General features: G+C 41.7%; 1 protein-coding gene across 2 annotated transcripts in view; it reads left to right on the forward strand.

The window, feature by feature from the left end:
• mmp16a (matrix metallopeptidase 16a (membrane-inserted)) overlaps positions 1-22,402 on the forward strand; it is a 75,575-nt gene that overhangs the window by 12,949 nt on the left and 40,224 nt on the right. Inside the window, exons 2-5 of one of the 2 annotated variants that reach the window (XM_026179200.2) lie at positions 8,398-8,546; positions 9,749-9,763; positions 10,046-10,168; positions 16,254-16,558. In XM_026179200.2, the coding sequence (XP_026034985.1) occupies positions 8,398-8,546; positions 9,749-9,763; positions 10,046-10,168; positions 16,254-16,558 (592 nt within the window). The remainder of the gene's footprint in view (positions 1-8,397; positions 8,547-9,748; positions 9,764-10,045; positions 10,169-16,253; positions 16,559-22,402) is intronic. The other variant, XM_026179201.2, reaches the window with a different exon arrangement.

The following is a 22,402-nucleotide window of genomic DNA, read 5'->3' on the forward strand; positions in this document are numbered from 1 at the left end:
GGCACCCATCGGCTAATTAGCCCGCCTTCTGCTCGTTAAGTCACAGGCCAAGTCAGCTCGTTGGAAGGTGGTCTGATGAGACGAAGTTCACCTCGGTTCAGCACTCGTGTCGAACATCTGGATGTCTGAACCTCTCCTGAATGCTGCCCAAATTCACCTGAGATGGCTTTACTAATGATAATACAAGTTTTAGTCTCTGTTTGAGACAATTCTCTAACTGAAAAGTGTAGTTGAAAGTAGTTGAATGAGAGGCGTAGAGAAACAGGTAAAGGTGTAAAATGGGACAGAAGAGGCTTTTTAGGGCAACTTTGAGGATGGAAATTTGAAACCGTGAGATGTGTGTGTGTGTGTGTGTGTGTGTGTGGATTTCTTTTCCTCATAATGTGACAAGGGTGAAAAAGAAATGCACTTACCGTGAAGAAGTGTGCAGGCAGGTTAGGGGAGGCCAGGTTCTTCTCACATCTGAAGCATGAGAGAAATCTACTTCAAAGTAAAGTGAAATCAAGTGTGGAGAACCCAAAAATAGACACTGATGCATTTCAGAGATTTTAGCCTCTGTCAGGGCACTGCTGGTTGACTCCTTATCCTTCCACTTCAAGAGGGACTTGATTTGTGAAGAAGTTTAACCTCATTATAGCGCTTCTGCTGCCTTCTGCTTTCAGGGTGCGCTCAGTTAGAGCGGCACGATTAATCGTTAGAAAATCGCGATCTCAATTCATACTTATGTCCGATCTCATTTCCAAATGACAACGATTTAAAAAAAAGAAAGAAAAAAGACGATGACAATTGTACCACATTTTGATCTGGGACGTAATCTGCATGAAAACAAGCGCTCACAAATGACAAGGGCGGAGCCTTATACCACGTGATAAAGAAGCTGGCTGCTAAAATTGGCAGGGAAAAAAACAACGGAGAGCATGTCAGGGATGACGAGAAAGTGACAGGAGAAAATCCGTCCGGTCAACCACCCAAACATCAATAACGGGAACCGTATACAGCGCTTCCCTATGCACGTCGAACTTCCGCAGGCACAAAGAAATTACGGAGGCTATCACTTATCACCTGACTAAAGATATGGCTCCCATCAACACTGCAAAATGAAGGATTTAGGAAAATGATCAATACCCTAGACAAACGCTACACAGTGCCGTCCCGCAACTATTTTTCTATTGTTGCGCTACCTGCTCTATACACGCAGTGTCGAGCAACGATGGAGACGGAATTTCAAGCAGTTCAACATTTTGCGGCAACAACAAAATGTGAGACATTTGTTGTTTTTATGTTTATTTATTGTTTTTATGTTTAGTTTCAACTGTTACGAAGTTGATGTGCAGTTAATAAATGCAATAAATATTTATACTGGAAAAGAAAATCGTGAGAGAATCGTGATCTCAATTCTAAGCCAAAAAATCGTGATTCTCATTTTATGCAAAATCGTGCAGCCCTACGCTCAGTACTTAAAGAACAATGCTTGGCTGGTTTGGAGTGAGTGCTCAAATTGATCGACCAGGTATGATGATTAATTCCAGTTAGTTTGTGGTGAAAACTGTGAAATTATCACCACAGTGCACCTCTTGAGCTTTGTAACTTGGAGCTGTCACAGCTGGGGCACGAGTGCACGATCGTGCCGGTTTTACATTGTACATACCGGTACATTGGCACCTTAAAGCTGCCAAATCAAACATGCCGAGCTAGCCGTGACGGTGTCCCCTTGTTAAGGGGAGCAGCCATAAGTGGCTTGTTTGCTAAAAGTATCATCTTTTGCCAGGATAAACTTGACTCTGATCAGTCACGAGGTCCAGTCCAATAACCTAAATTAGCTGATTAGCACAGAGTTGTAATAGAGGTGGTAATTAGCTGTACACACCACTTTAAACAGTTTAGTTTAAGACATTTTAACATAGGGATCTAATATGAGAATTGACTTTGTGTTTACGCCCCCTTTGCGCTGATTCTAAAACTGTTAGTTTGATCTCTCTCCAAACAATATTGACCGAACCAGCAGCAAAAGAAGATCCAAACTAAGCTTCACATAAACATTGTCATGGACTCCCTCTTACTTTTGCTGTTTTGCTTCCACCACAATAAAATCACACTTCATGCACAGCTCTCTCTCTCTTTCTCAGTGTACTTCAAGAACAGTTTCCCGTCTATCCCCGAAATATGTTTTCTGCATTATTCGCTTGCTTGTTACGCACAAGACTACCGTTGTTTACAGCGCTGTCGGCCAATGTTTTTTTTTTCCTTTTACTTACTTCCGAAATGAAAACCTAATTTCTGCCGTTCAATAAACTTCTGAACAAATTTAAACTTTTTAAAATTATACAAAATGCAAAACGCTTAGCCGTGTCTCTAATAAAACCTCTGTAACTTCAGAGGTAATGTTCATAAGTTGATTAATGATTTTCTTTCGTTTTTGATGTACTGCAGAATATTTTTATAAAATTCCAGGCCAGGAAAATCACCATGTTTTTCTGTGATTTATCTTCAGCTACTTTGACACAAAGGCATCTGCTGTGATGCTCACACCTTTGATAAAGTCTCGAAAGTGTCAGCTTCCTTTTTATAGATACAAAAATATGTAAATGTCCTGATCTGAATTATAATATTTCTGACTGTCTGAGGCAAAATTTCCCAGATTCAAATCGATTTGAATCAAATCGAATCGTGGATCGAATCGATTCAGGATCTCGTGAATCTGAATCGAATTGATTCTAGAAATCAGTGACGATACCCAGCCCTACTCCTGAGCTCAGAAGGTAGGGCATGTCAGCTCCTGATCGGAAAGTTGGTGGTCTGATTCCTGGCTCCCCAAGTCTGCATGCCTGGGAAGTTACTAACCCCAAGTTTCTAACCGATGCATCCATTCGATGTGAATGTGTGTGAATGGCAGATAGAAAGCACTTAAAGCATAGAAGAAAGTGCTTGTGTGAATGGGTGAGTGTGGCATGTTGGAGAGTAGGAAAGCTCTATATAAGAATCAATCCATTTACCATTTACTCTCTTTTGGAGACGGCAACAACAGACCTCTAGGGGAACTGGGCTCCTTTTCTTTTTATTAGCTATTTGGACATTTTTAGTCGTAAAAGATATCTTGCTTTGTGCAAAAAATAACAAAAAAATCCAAGTTGAAAGGTGTATTTATCACAATTCAGAACTGTTCCATCAGTGCTCCAAATATTTCTTTGGATTCTTTGTAGCTGCCCTTTCTTGAGCTCCCTTTGCAAACACTAAAAGCGTATGAAGTAAAAAGTGTTGATGCTTTGATCTGGGAGCTGAATTACTGATGTGTTCATGGTTTTACCATCTCCTGCTCATTTGTCCTGGGCTCTATTTCTATCTGCAATCCCTGTGACTACAGAAAGTACGGTTACTGTTCTGTGTCCCTGTTATTACACTGACAAGAAATCCAAATTGCAACTTTATTGAACCAAACCATCTACGTTCACAAGCTCCCTCGTTATCCATTTTGCAGAGAGCAGGACGGGGAAGAATTTCTGTCTTATTGAATAAAGGATGCTGTCGAAGTGGAGCCTCCTGCTCTCAGGAACCCTTGCATCGGCAGAACCCCGGGAACCATAGATCACAAAGGGAAAGAGTAAATCGATGAGGATGAGAAGTGGGCAGCAGCAGAGAGGGAGGATAATGAAAGAAAACAGAAAGAGATAAGGACAGATGGGAGAGTGAAATGTAGAAAAAGTAAAGTGCTCGGCACTGATTCAGCAGAACACGTCTTTAGATCTTCAGTTTTTTCTCTCTCTGATTATAAGATCTCCATCGTGAAGGTTGTAAAAGTCAACTCTGAATGAACGAATGGACATAATACTCACGGTTTATTATAGCTTCAAATTCTGCAATATTGGAAATACTGGAAATAATTTATACTTGTGCTTCCTCCATCTTTAACCTCTCTCCCAACGGAGTCACATAAAGTTTGGCACGATGACGGAATTAAAGATCAAAGCCTTGGATTGAATCTTTGAACGTGTGCAGTTTTAATAAATGTGAGCCTTGAGCTCGTGCTTCTCTTTGATTCCTGCGTTGCAGCGTGTGGATTTTGGTCCTGAAACTGCAACTGTCGCAACTTTTTTTGTTTGACTGTGGAAGTTTCTGGTTTTCCGCGTGAACGACGACACGAGGAAATGCGAGCAAAAGCGGCGGTTTGAGGAAAAGCTTTGAAGTAATCTGAGCTTTTTTTTAAAAACTACAACAAACAGTTTGGAGTGTTTTTAGCTTAATGAATGAGACTCTATGAAAACCATCCTGGTGATGTCAAAGCGACGTATCAAGAGTATAAGTTCTAAAAAGAAGTGAGGCTGCGTTTTGAAGCGGATGTCCAGAGATTAGAGGAAGTGGACATGAACCAATAGCCCTTATTTTGGTTATTCTGCCAAACGTTGCAGTAGCAGAGACACAATGACCGAAATGACTCAGCTGACTGTTTTTGCTGTCAATGCGGAAATTTTCATTGGAATTACCGGCCGCCCTCTGCTGCTATATTCATCCTTTTGTGCTGTCGTGCTGTTTCCCCACGGTGGTGTACATAAAGAACCGGTATGACAGCTACACCCTCCACATCCTGCCACCATGTTTCATTCTCATATGGGACGTCGAACAACCCTTCACCCCTCCTGCGCGCTCGAACTGGCACCATCCAATATCCCCTCAATGTTTGAGTGGTAGACAGCGACAGCCGCAATAACTCAAAGCACAAACACATCACTTAGTTCTTGCATCCCAAAAAAAAAGCGAGTTTTCTTTGCAGCCTTTAATTTACATAATCGTCACGTAGCTCTGTAAACATCGATGACATCCGCACACCAAGTGTTGGTCACAAATTGACAGTTTCTTTAAGTTCATGAACATCTCAGTTTCAGAAGTAAATATTTCCTCTGGGAAAACGAATACACTGGCCTCCCTAGCCTCTTTTTATCTCAGGAGGAAATATATGCCCAAAATTTTTCAAAACCCATCCAGCCAATTGAAGCTGGCGTCGAATTAAAATATCTCTCTGCTGATGAAATCAGGTTTTACAGTAGTCTCTTAGAACTGCAGAAGAAAAAGAAAAAGCGTTCTGCTACAAATATGCAGTGCCACGTCTGAACTTGTGTGCTTTTCATCTGTATCGTCTATTTTTTCCCTTTCCTCTCTCCCTTTTCCCTCTGAAAGCACTAGGGCAGTGGTTATAGGACAGAGCCAAAGTTTGGTTACCAAAGGGAAAAAAAAAAGAGGAGATGAGAGGGAGGCATAGAGATGATTACAGGACAAGAAGAATTAAAGCAGACATTGGAAGGAAAAGAGAGTGCCATGAGGTGGAGAAGATGTGGGCATAGAAAGAGAAGAGAAGATCTTACAGTGTTTGGTACTCGTGAAGTCTGCTGGGAAACGCAATGGAGTAACTGTAACAAGTGGCTTGATGTGTAGTCAGATTTGCAGATTTATTTATTCATTTATTTTAACTAAAGTTGAATCTAGTAAATCTGACACACATTGTAATGTTATCACCCACCCACTCACAGCGAGAGGGGGACGAGGAGAGTGCGGCTGCAGGATGGGCACGAAAAGCACCAAAGCGTGCAGTAAAGAAAGGGAAGAAAGAAAATACACAAAGAGAGGTTTGGGGTTTACAGGCAGGTACTTGGAAGTGTGAATCATGACACAGGTGTAACATTTTGGCATCTGCCAAAGTGATGAGAGTGGAGTTTGATACTGTAAGTCATTGATGCAGAGTTTGAGTCTCTTCATGAAGGTCTCAGTAGATGTGCCAGTCACAACACAAACTACAGAGAGAAAGTCTCGCTTATTCTAGAGTTAAGACTTCAATGAGAAGCCGCTTTTTTAAATGTTATTTATATTCCAATGTAATATAGACATATTAGTAACTGGGTTTGTCATTGGCACTGTTAATATTTTCCTTTCATCAAACAATTTCAGGGTAGAGAAAGTAGAAAGTTTAGAAATGCTGTTTTGCTGGCTAGTTCTGATCTTACTGAAAGAATGTGTCTTTATCTCAAGTGTAATTAACAATGTATGAAGTTACTTTAATAATTAAATAGAAAACATAATTTCCACATATTTTGTCAATATAATTCTTAGCTTTATTCTCATAAATTACTAAAGGAAAAGTCTGGGATTCAGAATAACTGGCTGTGTGGAAAGAAAAGAAAGTTATTTTTCCAGGTCACCTTTTTATGAAAGAACTTAATCCTGTGTTGCGAGAAACAATATGGTATATATAGTAAGGCTGGTAATTAAGTTGGCAGCAGTTAGCTTAGCTTAGCATAAAGACTAGCAGGTTTAGAAGTCTGGCTTTGCCTGAAAGGATCAAGCTGCCTTAAAACAAAGCAGGTTATATATAAAATGTTAAAGAGTGAGCTTTAGGCAGGCTGGTGGACATGTATTGTTAAATACAGCAGGGCTCCAACCAGCTCATTAGAAATGAAAAAACAATAAAGAAATCACTTAAAAATTGGCTGAAAGTTCAGTACAGATCTCCTGTCTCCACAAACATATCAGAATCATAATCAGCATACTTTATTATTCTATAAGAAAATTATGTGGGTTAGAGTTGCTCATATATTAAAGAGATGTAGCTGCCCTGTTACACTGGCATGCACCACCCTTTAGCTTCGCCCTTGCTTTGGACTGGAGTGGGCATTAATTTTCCCAAAAGGTGGGACTGTTTGGAGGGCCACACTGATAAGCTAATATAAGTTAATTATTATTTATTGGTGCAGCCACTCACAGCAGTCCCAATTTCTCATGTGGCCCTTTGGGATAATTAATTGCCCACCCCTAGAGTCTGGACAAACATGGGCATTATCTGGATCTGAAGTCAAGCTAGGCTAATCACCCTTCAGTTGCACAATCACCTAATGGAGAAGCTTTATGTAGTTCTTTAAAAGAAATGTATTTCAATGATCTTGCTCGTTCTTCCTGCTCATAAGATGCTTTGTTAATTACCAGTAGGAATCCCCATGTTTGCATGAACTATTTATGAAATCACTCACATTCTCAGCTAGGATCTGCTTTGTGCAGTTGCCACCACACTTACCCACAATGCTCAGGCACCTGGGCATCCTCCCGGTGTCATGATTTTTTTATTTAGTGTCCTCATTTGCACATTAGCTGAGTGACATGTTCAGTTCTTCTCACCTTCTGAACAGTCATACATATCAGCTTGTTTGCACCGCTGCTACAAACAGCATATACAATAAGTTTCAAAAGAGCTCATTGTTACTGCTTGGATGTGGAGCGCAGTCACCGTAAACGAAGCTATAGACTCGCATTTCTTGCTTTTTATTGCATTCTCCTCTCGCTCTCGCACTCTGGGCTTTCCTCCCTGTTTAGTAAATTTCATTCTCAGTGTGTATGCTATCCTGAGCAGCGGGCCTGAAGCAGCTTGAAAACACTGTGCACGAGAACGGCGCTCAGGTTTCACAGCACAGAGTTGCTGAAAGAGAAATAAGAAGGTCTGAGGCAAACACGCGGCAGTTCTGAGTTCACTGGATATTTGAGATTCCGGGCCAACGTTGTGTTGTTTCACTTTCCCCGCTCTTCAAGCAAAACAATTTAACCCTCGTTTTGCTGTTGGCTTTGTGTTCTGATATGCAGCAGTTAGCTAATCCCACATTTGGCATTTTTACGATGAGGACTGAGTGTATACAGAGAGGCTGAGACTATCCAAATCCCTAAAGCCTCTTCTGTGGGGACGCCCGGCCGATTCCCGCTTCTCCTGCTTGGTCCAAAGATCTGAGCAATGATTCCCTCTGGCTGGATTTTATAGGGACACTCAAAGCTTTATTACACCAAAGCCCTTTCCAGACAAGTAAAATGACATGATAACGGATGACATTCTGCACTATAGACTGGTATGGAGATTTCTCTCTCTCTCTACTTATGCCCTTTTACAAATGTCTTTTCAGATGTGTCCTTAGACCAGTTACTAGCTGATCTTTGCTCTGTGTAGCTTAATGCGGAGTTTTATCTTGATGACATTTAAATGTTGTTCTAGGTCGTATGGAGTGTGCTTTCTGCTTAAAATGCTTCTCATGCACAGGAAAAAAAACAAACTACACCATAAATTTACTTGTAGGAACTCTGGACTCGCACTTCAGCACTAGCAGCTCTGCGCTGCTCAGCTGGACAGTTTGCGGGTGAAGTGTCTTGCCACAGCGGAGGCGGTTAATGAGCTTTATAGCTGTTGGAAGAGCCAAGCTGGATATTTCCCCACCTTTTCAAACTTTATACTCAAGCTAAGCTGCCTCCTGTCTTCAAATGTCTATTTATGATTTTGAGATCATGTTTAGCTCCTGTCCAAAAATCAGTCTTTGCAGATTATTCCTTGGAGTTTACAGTGATGTCTAACCTTTTTCCTCCTTGTTTCCTTGTTTATAGGCATGGCTCCAGAGGTATGGCTACCTCCCTCCTGCAGACCCCAGAATGTCAGTGCTGCGTTCTGCCCGAGTCATGCAGTCTGCTATCGCTGCCATGCAGCGCCGCTACGGCCTAAATGTCACAGGCACGCTGGACAGCAACACTATAGAGTGAGTCACACACACCTTTAAAAATACCCTTAAAGACACCACAGTATGAATTATGCACAAGGTTCACGATGGGTTTATTCCCAAAATAAGAAAACACGGGTAAGAATACAACAGGAAGCGGCTGAGTGTGAAATTACAGCTACAGAGAAACCGTGGTGTTTGCTTTGGTCATTTTTTGTATTCGCCTGAATACAAGTAATTACTTGGGATATGTTGAATTGCTTATGTGGCTTTTAAAAAGAGAGAGATGTGGATCTCAGATTGATTTTTATGATTTGATGAATAGTCTCAGACTAAAAATCTAAATTTGCTGAGGGCCTCGGGCATACTGTAGGTAGATGTTTTATTAATTTGAGGAGGGAAAACACACTGCGAACTGTGTTGCTTGTGTTTCTTTTTTGTAGGACTCACAGTTCAAGTGAACTAGACATTTTCAAAAATGGAGGTACAGGCTGTTTGTGTTTCTTTTCGCCCCGTCTTACATTTTTAAGGCGACCAGAGTCGTTTTGCCAGACGCAAAGTTGGCGTAACGTAGACTAAGTGGGGCTTATTAATGTGATCAAAGAGGGTTTTTGCAAGAGTACACCTCCGATGTCAGATCAAAGACTTCACAATGTTTTAGTATTGATAGACAGTGGAAGAAACAGAAGAGCTGCGACTCTGGTTGGCTTTGTCCTCATTTGAACAGTCCAACCTCAGCCCAGCAGCTACAAGCAATCAAGCAGGTCATGTTGGTTTGGATTTTCTTTCTTTTTAATGGAAAGACTCATTGTTATATTATATTTTGTCTGCACACAGGAGTGTAGTGGAGTGAAAACCCACCTGGGGCTCTCATAAGTCTTTAAAGAGATGTTTTTAAATTATTCATCTGTATGAGAGCGGCAGTGGCACGAGGACACAGATCATCTGTGTTTTTAAAGCAGCCCTGGATTTACCCGGGTTTAACCTCGCCGCATTATACCTGCAAATCACTAAAACAGTGCTCGCTGACATTTGTGCGCACCAACAGCGAAATACCATCCATGCCACACGCAGCAAAAGAGCTCACATTGGTCACTGAACTGTGATGTGGCGATGTGGTGGCCAGCTATGTGAATGCAGACTAACAGCTATCCAACCGCTGGGCTGAAACAGAGTGAAATGTGATGAGCTAACAGTGCCTGTTTCTTTTTCCCCCCTTCTGCTTCTCTCGATTAATGTAGGGATAACACGATAAGGTGAGGCACCTTTTTTTTGTACATTTAAATACATGTAGTTTTACACTGTGTGGGTGTTACGATGAAGTACGTGTGTTCTGTTATCAACACGTTGTCATCTTTGCATTTCGTTTACATATAAATGTTCAAAAATTACATCATATTGAATTATTTTGCACATCTGTTCTGTGTGACACTGGCTCAGAGTTGGCTCCTGTGAGCCAGTGACATCACTGTGTCAGGGTGGGGGAGGTAATGTGCTGCTGCCGATATAACTTTTTTCCTCCCCGCCTTTCTCCACAGGTGGATGAAGAAGCCCCGATGCGGGGTTCCTGACCAAATAGGGGGTGTGTCCAGGTTAAGTGTCAGGAAACGACGGTACGCCCTCACGGGACAGAAGTGGCAACACAAACATATCACATACAGGTGGGTGGATTCAGCTTTTCTTTTGTTTTCAAGGCATTTCAGTGCTACCTAGCACTACAGCATGTTCAGAAAACCCCAGAAACACACCCCAAACTGCGAGGAGACCCCAATCACCCGAGCAGCCGTGTGGGAGACATAGAGATAGGAAGAAAGAATACTTTTTTCTTCAGTAGCTCCTTTATTTCCGAGTCGTTTGAGCTTTTGACCTGTCCCTGCCTGTAAGCTTTATAGCAGGGCTGTCAAACATAAGGCCTGTGGGCCAGAATCATTCTAGCAAAGACTCCAATCCAGCCCATAAGATTTTCCCTCTGCTAAAGACTTCCCACATGCCCATTCATGGTACATCAATGTAATTAAGTGACAGATTATTAACTGACAGATGTTTTTTCACTAACTACCAAAGAAATTTCTGTGTTTTGGTTTTTTTAGTTTTGTTTTTCTTTTAGAAAAGCCTACAGAAAAAAAGGGGACATTTTCTTTGGATTAACCAAAATCTGTGTAATAATTACAGGACAGTCTGGGCAATGAGCTGCCAGATCCTTCTTACACATTCATTTCTTGCAGTTAAAGCCCAAAGAGTCACGCTGACAGATGTCTTACCCCTACTCTAGCAGCTTCTTTATCATGTGCAAAAACTGTTTCTTGTATTGAGACAGGCTGTATGTGGCCAACCAAGTAAAATCACTTTGACATCCCTGATTTCACTTCCTCATTTCCACTGAAAGAAGCACAATATTTGAACTTGCGTAATGGACGCGAACCTACAAAAGCAAAGGTCAAGTAAAGTTCCACGTCACTCAGAGCCTTAAACATCACATTAACAGCAGCACAGGCCGTGTCCATCAAACCTCTCACTGCCGGAGCCGTCTCGCTCCTGACAGAACATGTAGCACAAATGCAAAAAGAGTGTACGCGCACTGGTGACCTCACCGATTTCATAATTCACCAGCGCCTTTTCTGACATCCCGCTACATGAGTAATAATGTACAGGACAGCTTTCTGTGGTTATATAATTTTTCTCTGCTAAGATGTAGTGAGTAGCCCAGATTCTGTAATATTTCATGTGTGTTATACTGTTGCTTGCCTCAGCTTCGTGTTTTATGGACAATCCTCAAGTGCTGTTCTTGTTTTTTCAGTTATTATTCTAGATTTTTAAAAATGTTTTGCATAAGCGGTAATTCCTGCTAAATATAATGTATGGCTCAGTGGCCTCGAATAACCTTTTCTTTTTTTGAGATTGAGTTGAAATTGAGCACGTGGTTCATTTGCAGCACCACTGATAAGAAACCAAACCAATGAGGCGGATCGATGCAGAGTGGAGGAGGAGAAGGGTGGAAATGAGGAGAGAGGAAAGAGAAGAGAACAGGAGAAGCAGATTCAGAGAGAAAGACATGAGCTGAGAGGAGGAGGAGGAAACCCTTGTGGAAGGCAGAGGGTACTCTCTGACAGATTAGGGTTATGTAAATGAATGGGAGCATTTTGAGTGTGTGTATTTGTGTGTGCATATATATTTATATATATGTGTGTGTGTGTGTGTGTGTGTGTGTGTGTGTGTGTGTGTGTGTGTGTGTGTGTGTGTGTGATGTGTACATAGATGTGGCCTCTAGTCAGTTGTCAGATGTGCCTTCAGCTGCTCCTTTTATGTCAGATTGCAATGGAGGTAGTTGGAGAATGCAATCGTCTAACGACTCTTTTAATCTGCTTAAATGTTCTTTATGTAGTGTTAGAACGGGTCACCTCATTTAAATCTGATTCAAGTATCAAAATCTTGTCAGTAATTTAAGAAATGCTGCTATGCATTCGTGTCAGAATAAGAAGCAACATCTTTCCTTCTCAGTTTGAAGAAAAAACGTTTTCAAGTATAACTGAGGTTCACCGATGGACGGTGGTAAACATAAAATTGTGCTAACTGCAAGGGAACTTGTAAGGTTAGGTGCTGAAAGCTATGAGTCACAGTGACGGTAACGGTTATCCAAAGCACCTTATGCCCATAAATTATTAGGATGCTGACTTTTAGGAATATTGTACCTCAGTCATAAAACATGTTCTCAGAGTTCTCAAGAGTCGCAGATCTTTAAAATTCAAATCAAAGTAAACACAAAAATTAGCCAGTAGACTTAAACTGTTTTTATGTTTCGTATGACGATGGTAAAGAAAGTAAAAGCATACATGAAAATGTGATTAGCATTAGCTAGCTAGAACACTTCTGAGTGTTTGATACAGAGGTTTTGTCTATATATATAAAATGCTGGAATAAACATTTCCCCACTTATAAAACATAATATAACATAATATGTTATAACCTCGAATCTTTTTGCGAATCTTTACCATTCTTCTCTGCACGCCTTCCAGAGCTTTGTCAAGTTGGGCCAGTATTCGCACAGTATTTATACTTCCTGAAATATTTGATAGGTTCAAGCCAGAGCTGTGACTTGGCCACTTTATGTTTATGTTAACCGTTGGCCCAAAGATATTATGCAGTGCCATCTGACTGTGGTAATGCCTGGAAGTGTAAAAGCTGAATATGAAATTGGGTCATCTAACAGCTGTCAAAGGCTGCACATGTGCCGTCATTGTTAATTACCCAATGATTTGTTGAGTAAAAAGAAATGTAAAATTAGACTGACTAACAAGGAAGTTAGTAAGAACATCCCTAGTCACTAAGCCCCTTAGTCAATGTCTTGACTGTGTGTTGAGGGTCATTGCCTTGATGGAAGAACTTTCTGCTCAGTCTAAGATCATGAGTGCTCAGGTGACATAATGAATTTTAAAAACACACACCCAACAACATGATGCTGCCACCGCCGTGCTGCACTGCACGGATGGTACTGTGCAGAGGATGAGCGCTGGCTTAATTCATCATATATAATATCAAACTTAAAACTGCATCTAAACCATTCAATCCCAGATCAGGTGCTCTTGTTGCACACAGTCACTGGACTCCCAGGTGTCTTTTGCGAAAGGAACAGGCGCTACCTCAAAACAAACACTATCTCTACAGACACTACAGTTAAACTGTAGCAATCTAACTAAAAAGTGGATATCTTGTTCTTGTTTCTCCCCGAAGAACCTCTGCCTTTCTGTTACAGGCTTCAAGCATTTAAAATAGTCCTGAAAAAAATAACACTGACATTTGGAAAGTATAACAAATGCATGCAAGCCCCAGGTGTGTGCTGGTCTCGGTGTAGCCACATACAGTACTTTCTGTGGGGAGGCACTAATTAGCTTTGGCATCCCTACTGTTTTCCCTGCATGCAGGTACTATTACAGCACATGAGTTGCATTCGGAGTCATTATCACCTCGCAGTATGGAGTTTAATATGTGGTGTGGCCTCAGAGCAGGCAGGGATTATTTCCATTTGTTATTGTGCAGCTTCGCCCTGCATGTGTTACCCTCTTTATCTGGCTTGTCCTTAAAATAGGACACATACAGAGGGTTGGGTCACAGGCTCGTATGAAAACCATCTTTTTTTTATTCCTTGAGTGGCCTCAGTTGTTGATAAGGCCTTTCAGAGAGAACAGGACAAGGGCATGTATTCACACAGAACCCTGGTGGTGCTACAGTGTTTATGTGTTACTTTTAATAACAGGGAAGACGTTTGTACCTTTGTGACTCTCTCTGGGTCAGCTGATATTGATTCAAAAGACGGACTGTTTCCCTGTCTTTATCACGTTTGTACTTCAGTCTGCTTTACATAAGCCCTTTAAAAGACAAAGTGGCTATTCATGATGCCACTTTAAGTGGTCTCAATTAGGTAGGAATAGTTAGCTAATGCCACTTCTAGATGATGTTCAAGATTATCTCTGGAATTTAAGGCTTTGTCAGCTCCCAGGTTAAGATAACAGCATTTAGTACCTGCACTTTAAACTGTAGAACAGTTCAAAATTTACACAGTTTTAAGCTCAACTTAATATCAGCTTCAAAGACATTATTGTATATCTTTGAAGCTCATATCATTAAGAAATGGGGGGGAAAGAAATCCAGCAGAGGCCTGAGAGATGCATCAGTGAAGCCTCATCAGGAATGGTCTCAGTGGAACGTGGCTGTCAAGAAGCCATTCTTAAAGAAGATTACACAAGAACTGCACTGAAAATCAGTCGGGTTGTGATGCTGCCTCGCTTTTCGCTTTTTAGCCAAGATATTGAGCGTAGGGGGAGAAAAGTGTATCGCGTTCCACAGTCAACTTTTTGACCAGTGTGACTGCATCGTCTGGACGCTTGTAGAGTTTTGTGGCTGTACTCGACAGTGTGAGACGCGACAGTTGATGTGAAAATAACAAACAGAATGGCGGTATTATCAGTTAAAGATATATTAGAGACTTGTATTTTGAAGAGCTACTGGGAAGCTGAAAGGAGGTTGAATGTTCTTTTTTTTCCTTTTTTAGGTGGATAAAAACACTGCTCTGGCTGCTGATTCTTCTCAGTCTCGGTTCAGTGCATGCACCAGCTGCTGTTTGCCTGACAGTGGAGGTCTAAATGTAGGCTAACAGGAAGGATGCTAGGATATCAAAAATAAGACATAGCTCTAAAAAAAAGAATTAAAAGCATCCCTGCTTCTTCGTCTTTTATCATGACGTATGTTCTGTTACTTTCTTACTTTCGCTCTGTGTGTGTGTGTGTGTGTGTGTGTGTGTGTGTGTGTGTGTGTGTGTGTGTGTGTGTGTGTCTGCAGGCCTCAGTTCTGAAATCATTATCAGAAAGAGAAAGTTTTACAAGACTTTTGAGAGTGCAATTAAAGCGAACACGTCTCTGGCAGAGTGGTGGTCGGCCGCCTGCGAGTCAGTCTTGAAGCGGCCGACAGAGAAAGAAAAGCAGATTGTGTTTTGCTATAAGTGATTAAGAGCAATTCAAAGGAATGTAGCAGGTGATTCAATAGCAGAGTATTTATAATTCACGACCAGCCTTTGTGCTTCCCTCTTCACCAAATGTGATTCAATAATGAATCGGAGCTTACGTGTGGTATCAATTTGCAGTGTATATAAATGTGCCTCGCAGTGGTAGACAAAGGCGTTCTGATAATATTTATTCCTATTATGGAAAACGACAGCGCTGACAGCCAAACACAGAAACTGTGAAGAACTCAAACAAAAACGGGAACAAAGGTGACGAGGTGACGGAGGGTACACAAATGAGACGGGATGGATGCGAGGCGATAACAGGGAAGTTTCGAATAAACCTGAAGCAGTTGAACAAGAAAACAAAGAAACTGACGCGGAGCTGTTTTGACTCCCACTTTTTTTACGCACTTAAATTAAACATCATCGTTCCTCCCAAATCAGACGCAGCAGCAGAAGAACACACAGAGCGGCTTGTGTTTACAAGTGTCTTAAGTTGACTGATGTAAGCTACACCTATCTGTCTATCCCTGGAGACGAACCAGATTTTAATAGAGCGTGACACTGAGATATTGTCAGACTAGAATAAAGCGGAGAGAGGTTTTTCCTGATTGCCCGAACCAGACTGTGGCTCTCAGCAGGCAGTGGACTGTTGATAATCCTTAATTAGAAAATAAATTCCAGAGGCAGGAAATTGTCCCATCCTCTCCACACCTGCACCGACTCAAAGCCGGCGGGGGAGGACTCAGCTGTTTTCTCTCACAAATCGCTCCATTTAGCTCTCTGTTGGCGAGCAGGACGAGCGTGAAATGGCAGCGTGCAGGGAAAAGCGGTGATAGTTGGGTTTTTTCCTCTTCTTGTTTGGCGTAGTGAGATCACATAGATTGACATGCAGCGATGTTCGCCTCTTTCAGCCGTTGTGCTTGAACTCACTGTCAGTTTCTGCCTTGCCATGTCTCAGATTCACAGGACTTTATTTTCGTCCCTGATTTGATTCTGTTCTTTAATTTTGTCTTTTTTCTTTTTCCTCTGAGTGGTCATCCAGCACAATAAGCCACTCTTCAGTGTGTTTATTTTACCCAGTGCTGTGAGCTCCTTATTAGACCAATTTACAGTGGATTTGCTCATCTTGACAGCTGAAAGAGAAATCCAGATTTGAGGCTTGATGATAAAAAGAAAATGATCTGGCCTGCGTGCATTTCTCCAGTCTAACTTCTTTACCCCCTGTCTTTTATCTCACATCTCTGCAGCATAAAGAACGTGACACCCAAAGTGGGTGCTGAGGAGACCCACGACGCCATTCGGCGAGCCTTCGACGTGTGGCAAAGCGTGACGCCACTGCGCTTTGAGGCTGTGCCCTACAGTGAGCTGGAGAGGAGCAAGAAAGACGTGGACATCACCATCATCTTTGCTTCAGGTTTCCACGGAGACAGCTCACCCTTCGATGGCGAGGGGGGCTTCCTGGCCCATGCCTACTTTCCAGGGCCGGGAATAGGAGGCGACACACACTTTGACTCAGACGAGCCTTGGACGCTGGGCAACCCCAACCACGATGGTAAGGATGGTAAATACACTGTTGACCTTCATGGTTTCATCAGCTTGTCGCAAAAATACAACAAAACCAGACGTCAGTCATAAAACAGTGGCTTTTATTGAGTATTTACAACAAAATAGTCCCAGCAGCTCGACCAGAAGCCAAACTGCTGACCTTACGCATAATAAGCTCCTGCTGCTAATTCGTTTTCTGCAGAGACATGGCAGCCAATAAGGTTTAAAACGAGTTTAATTCACACACAGAATGTCCATAAAACACAAACTCGTCACACTGTTAATTAGTCCTTGGCTGTGCGTTCATTTTTAGTTAACGTTAAACAATGTGTAATGCTCAGAAGTTGCTATCGATTTCAGGTAACCTGCAATGACGTTAAACACACATCCTTACTGTGGAGTATTCTGCCCTTTTTTTTTCACTCGCCTGTTTTATTTCACCAAAAGTGGACAGAAATGATCGACACAGGATATCGTGATCCCTGAGGTGCGACACAGGATTTCCCGCGGCCTCGCATCCAAAACAGTAAAACAGGAAATTGTTTTCCAACCTGTCAATGTGGCTTTACAGATATAGTTACAGGTTTAATACTTTTATCACATTTACTACATATTTACTGTGGTAATTGTAAAGGTAAAAGTGTATTTTATGTTCAGTACGTCTGCACGGAGCCATGCGTCGTGATGCTGTTGGTTTTGCGGGGTCAGGTCACTACTCATTCCTTGCTCTGCTGTGATTTACAACTGTGATTTGCTGAGGCTTGTTGCTTCATCTCGCTTTCTCAAAGCAAATACCACCCTCATTGAACAACAGTAATCATATCCCCTCTCACTCTGCGCCGATCTCAAGCCCGTGCCCTTGCTGAGTACCTGCCCTTGGAGCCTTGCAGCCCGCCTTTAGCGGGGTCTGCATGCCATGTGTTCTGCATGGTGCAGTCTGAGCAGGCGCGTTGCCGTCCAAGTCGTTGTGCTGATATGCAACAGGTCTCCACTTGTGTTTTTTGTGTATTAGTGGCAGACAGTCCTAGGTGAAACTCTGAACTCTGTGCACCCTTAAGCGAGAGTCAATGAAGAGCGAGAGAGGGTGGAAAGAAAGGTCTGCAAAGATGATCCAATCACAATAAGATTTGTCCGAGTTTGCAAAAGATGGACGTACCTCTGCTTGAATCCCTCATTAAATTCTAGGAGCTGATCCGCCCTGCTGTCAGCGAGTCATGAGCCAAAAAACAATAGCAGTGGTAACCGATGCAGCGCCAAGGATGAGGGACACAGGGACACTTAAGAATGAGGGACACAGATGAAAAAAAAATATAGATACATAAAAACAGATGAGATTCCTAGCGGGAAGGCAGCGGAGATAACAGCAAGCAAAAGAGAGGATAACAGAGAGAAACACAGTGTCATTAGACAAATATTGGAAGTTCAAGCGCTCATAAGAGAGACAGAAGGAGAGGGAAAGACTGAATGAGCAGCGTAGTGAGGAGTAAAGAAAACATTTGAAGAGGAAAGGCAAGAGAGGGAGACGAGTGGGAGCTGGTGAACACTACTTTGGAAATCAGAGTAAGTAACTTGCTGTTGAAGACAGAATTTTAAGTTGGAGCGGAGGGGCATTGGCAGGTTCAGACAGAACAGAGTGAACAGCTTTTCTTTAAGCTTTGATCGATCAGTGTGACTCTCTATTTAGGATAACGATAACCTCTAGTAACCGTCGACAATGCTGGTTGTTCATTCTGCGCCACTCTTTGACATGATACATATGTATTAACACGCACATGAGCACACGCGAAGGTAAAGACCCGCACGTTACCCACGCACTCACGCGCACGCTGACAAGCAGCTGTCACTGAAGGCCATGATTCTAGCAGACACGTTCTGTTCCTCCCCTCAGTGCAGTATTAATACAGCCCTGCTGTGGCCCACACTTCTGTGAAAACATCCCATAATGCAGGCACTTCTATTACGCTCTCTCCAGCTTTTTTTTTTTCTTTTTCAAATGGGAGTGTTTACTGGCTGAGTCCTGACTGCTCGCCATGGCGGGGGCTGCCCTTATTCCTGTATGACGGCTGGCGTTACATTTAGATGAGTTTTGAAGAAGCACACAGCTCAAAGCTTTTTTCTTTCTTATCCTGAAATGTAACAATCCCTATGCCAAAAACTATTGCAAATATCAGGCTCTGTATCGCTCTGCCAGATTGTTTTTCTCGTCTTGGCACGGTCGCGAGGCTTTGAGCCATAGTGTAGCTTTTGGCAGACGAACACTTAAAAACTGTAAGATAATAGTACCGCAAGCAATAACGCTACAACTTCAGTACTAATAATTAAACATAGTCCTGTTTCATTGCACCGCGTACTGTTGCAGCCAGTGTAGCTGTGATCAGATTAATGTATCATGACACAATCTCTGCAGTATTGCTTCAGTTAGTGGTGTTTTTATTTCATCTCGTAAACACATAAAGTCTGAACTCTTTTGTTCTGGCCATTTATTTGCTCAGCTTCCCAGAGATGAAAACAAAAAAAAAGAAAAAGTAAAAGAGAGCATGTACTGTATTTTAAGGCATTTACAGTTACTCCCGTGTTTTTGCATCCTTATACAGTAGATGGATGGTAATGGATTATAAAGTGTCACGTAAGTGCAAGGTCCTTGCTGTCAAATAAAGGCAAAGAAATGATAAAATGTGTTTGTGCTAACAGCTCAATGAGACTGAAAGCTCCTCAGATGCCAGAAAAACTGCACAGAGGTTCTAATGATGGAGACTAGAGAGACGAGGCTCTGTGGAGAGTTGTCATAATCTTGCTTTTACATGGATTTTATTGGCCAGTGCAGTACATTTCTGAGCTTTCTGCACTGGCACTGCTGCTGTGTCGATATTCCTCCTCAAACAATAGGCAGACAGGTGGTCTTACGCTGAAGTGATGCTTCCTAGATTATGACTAATGTGTAAAATGGAAACGATGCAATGCATTTACAAAGAAATATCTCCAGAAGCATTTTTTTTTCATGTCATGTCATCGTAAGTCAGCCTGTTGGCTGACTTACGATTTAAGAGCCAAAGATGCGAAACTCAGCTCGCTTTTGTTTATCTGGAATCGGCGGCAGTAAAATCACGCACGCAGATGTTCATTTTAATCTAGATGTTGTGGCGGCGGGGATGGATAATTCCATATATTTCCAGTGCATGCTATTTCAAGGATTTGTAATCCATCTCTGATTCATCCCACACTTTGTAAGAACAGCTGGGAATGATGTAATGTTTGCTCAGACCAGCACATGATTTTTAGCTTTTCAGTTCCTTTTTTCATCCTATTTTCTTTCTTTCAGTCTCCTCTCCCTCCTTCTTTGTTGTGTTTCAAAGTTACAATCCCACACAGGCACACATCAGAGATGAGCTGCTGTCTGGTAAGCTGTCATACCTAATCCTCCCCCTGCACTGTTGTCGAGAGAAAAGAAAAATATCAGTCATCAGGGCGACTGTTGCCAGCGTCACACCGTCAGTGTTATTGTTGTTGTTTTGGACAATGGTGTCACAGATGCACGCTGAAGGATTAATCCCTGTTTGCGCTGAGACAAACACTTGCATACATGTGTGTTTAAGTACTCACATGTACAGTTCCACTCACACTCCAGCACAGGTGTTGATGGAAAAGTTTCATTCAGTGTGATTTTTAGCACATGTTGGAGAGTGATTTATTCAAGACTAGACACTGATTGGTTGCTGTCTGACAACCACTGGTTGCTAGGAAAAATTGGTATTCCCTACCCAGTAGGCGCGTGTTTGCTGGAGGTCACTTTCTGTTGCTACTGAGGTATGTGGTGCAACACCGAAAACCTCCTTGTGATTGCTTTGGTCTCAAGCACACTTGCCAACTTTTTGCTAAGTGGTAGAGAAACTGCAAAAAATGTGACGCAAACTGGAAACAGAGACCATTTGCTTTCAATGTAAAAGCTGTGCCTTTGAGGGATGTTGGTTAAATCATTAAGACACAACTTTAAAGGCGAACAACTGCATCCCTACCGCTCCGTGGTTATAGCAAGGGTTAGAGTTATCAGTCATAGCATATACATTTTATGTGCCGACTTGTCACTAAGTCTTTGTAAAGTATTTTGTGTTTGGACATTGGTTGTTGTTTTTGTGATCAAGAAATGTGTTCAAGTTTAGCTAGCGTTAGGCTACCATGACCAAGAGTTCTTACAATAATCTGATGATCAAATTTGTGTTATAAGTACTACACCATAAATGCTTTGGTCTATATATTAGTATATGGTCTATATGGTAGAGTGCCATAACAACAGTTCAGTGTAATCTTTGAGGGAGTCTTGATATACAGTAGCTAACATGCAGCTGTTATGTGTGTTTGATTTTGGTACATTTATCACAAAGGAGAGAAGGTGGCGACTCTAAATGAAAACACACTAGAAAAGCTACAACCACGGCAGCGTGACAAAAGAAAAAAAGAAAACCGTGTTGTACCTGAAGATGTTTCTGCCAAAATTTAAATCTGTTTTTCAAGCTAAGAATTCTAAACATCTGCTGCCTCAAGCTTCCCTAATATCAGTTTTTGCGCTAAAAAGTAATTCATTAAGAAAGTGATTTATACATTAATGGATCCTGAATGTGAAAGTAAACAAACCAAGGCTGTGCCAGACCATCTGTGGAGACTCCACTTTCACCCACTTATTAGCTGTTTGCTCGCTAATAACATCATGTGGGGGTTTTTGAGAGTCGTGTAAGTGACCACTTAAACATTTGCAGGTCTAGTTTTTACTTGGATGTAACCAAAATCAAAAATGAGAGATTTTCAGTTCTCATTTTCAAGTCTAATGCATCTCTGAAAGAGTTGTTTATCACATTTTAGAGGAGCCAAATGCTGCGTTCTGTAACCAACAGTGCAACGCTGTATTAAAAACTAAACGGTACTTTGAGAAATAAGCAGAGGTCTCCAAGCTTCCTTTTAGTGTGGAAATGGACATAATATTAATTACAGTCATAACGCGAGCTTGTGGTTGCTTTTTGGAAGAAGGCATGTTCAGATACAGTTTAGGATGATGAAAAAGTGAAAAGGCATTTTGAATATTAAGATCTAAGGGTTTTGAGTTCTTTACAGTAGTGCTGTGCCATATCATATTGTCCATGATGATATAAAAGTGCCATATTTTCGTGTCCTGCTATAGCAGTATCATGTGTTTTCATGTTCCCAACAACAAGACAAGCCCTGAAATGTCTGAGAGCGAGAGCATCATCTCAGCCTCTAATAACAATCTAATAAAAACAATCCTCTCACACATCACAATACTGCAAAATATGCAGGAGAACTGTTCCCACCAAAGGCGAGACAACAAACACGTGGTCGAGTAGAACACGGCTGCGACATAAGGAGGACATGCTAGTCGCCGCCGACGTGCAACCCAAAAGTAAACAAGTGACTCAACCGTGCATCTCTGGAGTTGCGCTGCTTAAGAAAGGAGGAGCCAAACGGTGGAAATTACTGATGCAGTTACACGGTGGCAAAATGAGGGCTTTAAGCAGCTGGATAAAGAGCTCGAGACAACATACAACATCCCTGATTTGCTTACATTTATTAATGTTTCTGCCTGAAAGCTGCAATCCCTGCTAAATATTGTATTTTATTTTTCTACATCATCATAAATGTCAGTACCACAAATTTCCTTTGATGCTGGATCACCCATTCCTGCTTTATAGTATTAGCATGGCCGCAACATTTTTATAGTGTTATGTTTGTAACTTCACGCTGACCTGTGTCGACTGATGAAAGAGTTCTTGCAAGACTTAAATGAATTTGTTTCCCTTTTTAATTTTTCATCCTTATAAAGGTGCTATGTCACAACACATGA

Source organism: Astatotilapia calliptera, chromosome 9 (genome assembly GCF_964374335.1).
Source record: "Astatotilapia calliptera chromosome 9, fAstCal68.1, whole genome shotgun sequence".
Lineage (NCBI taxonomy): Eukaryota > Metazoa > Chordata > Actinopteri > Cichliformes > Cichlidae > Astatotilapia > Astatotilapia calliptera.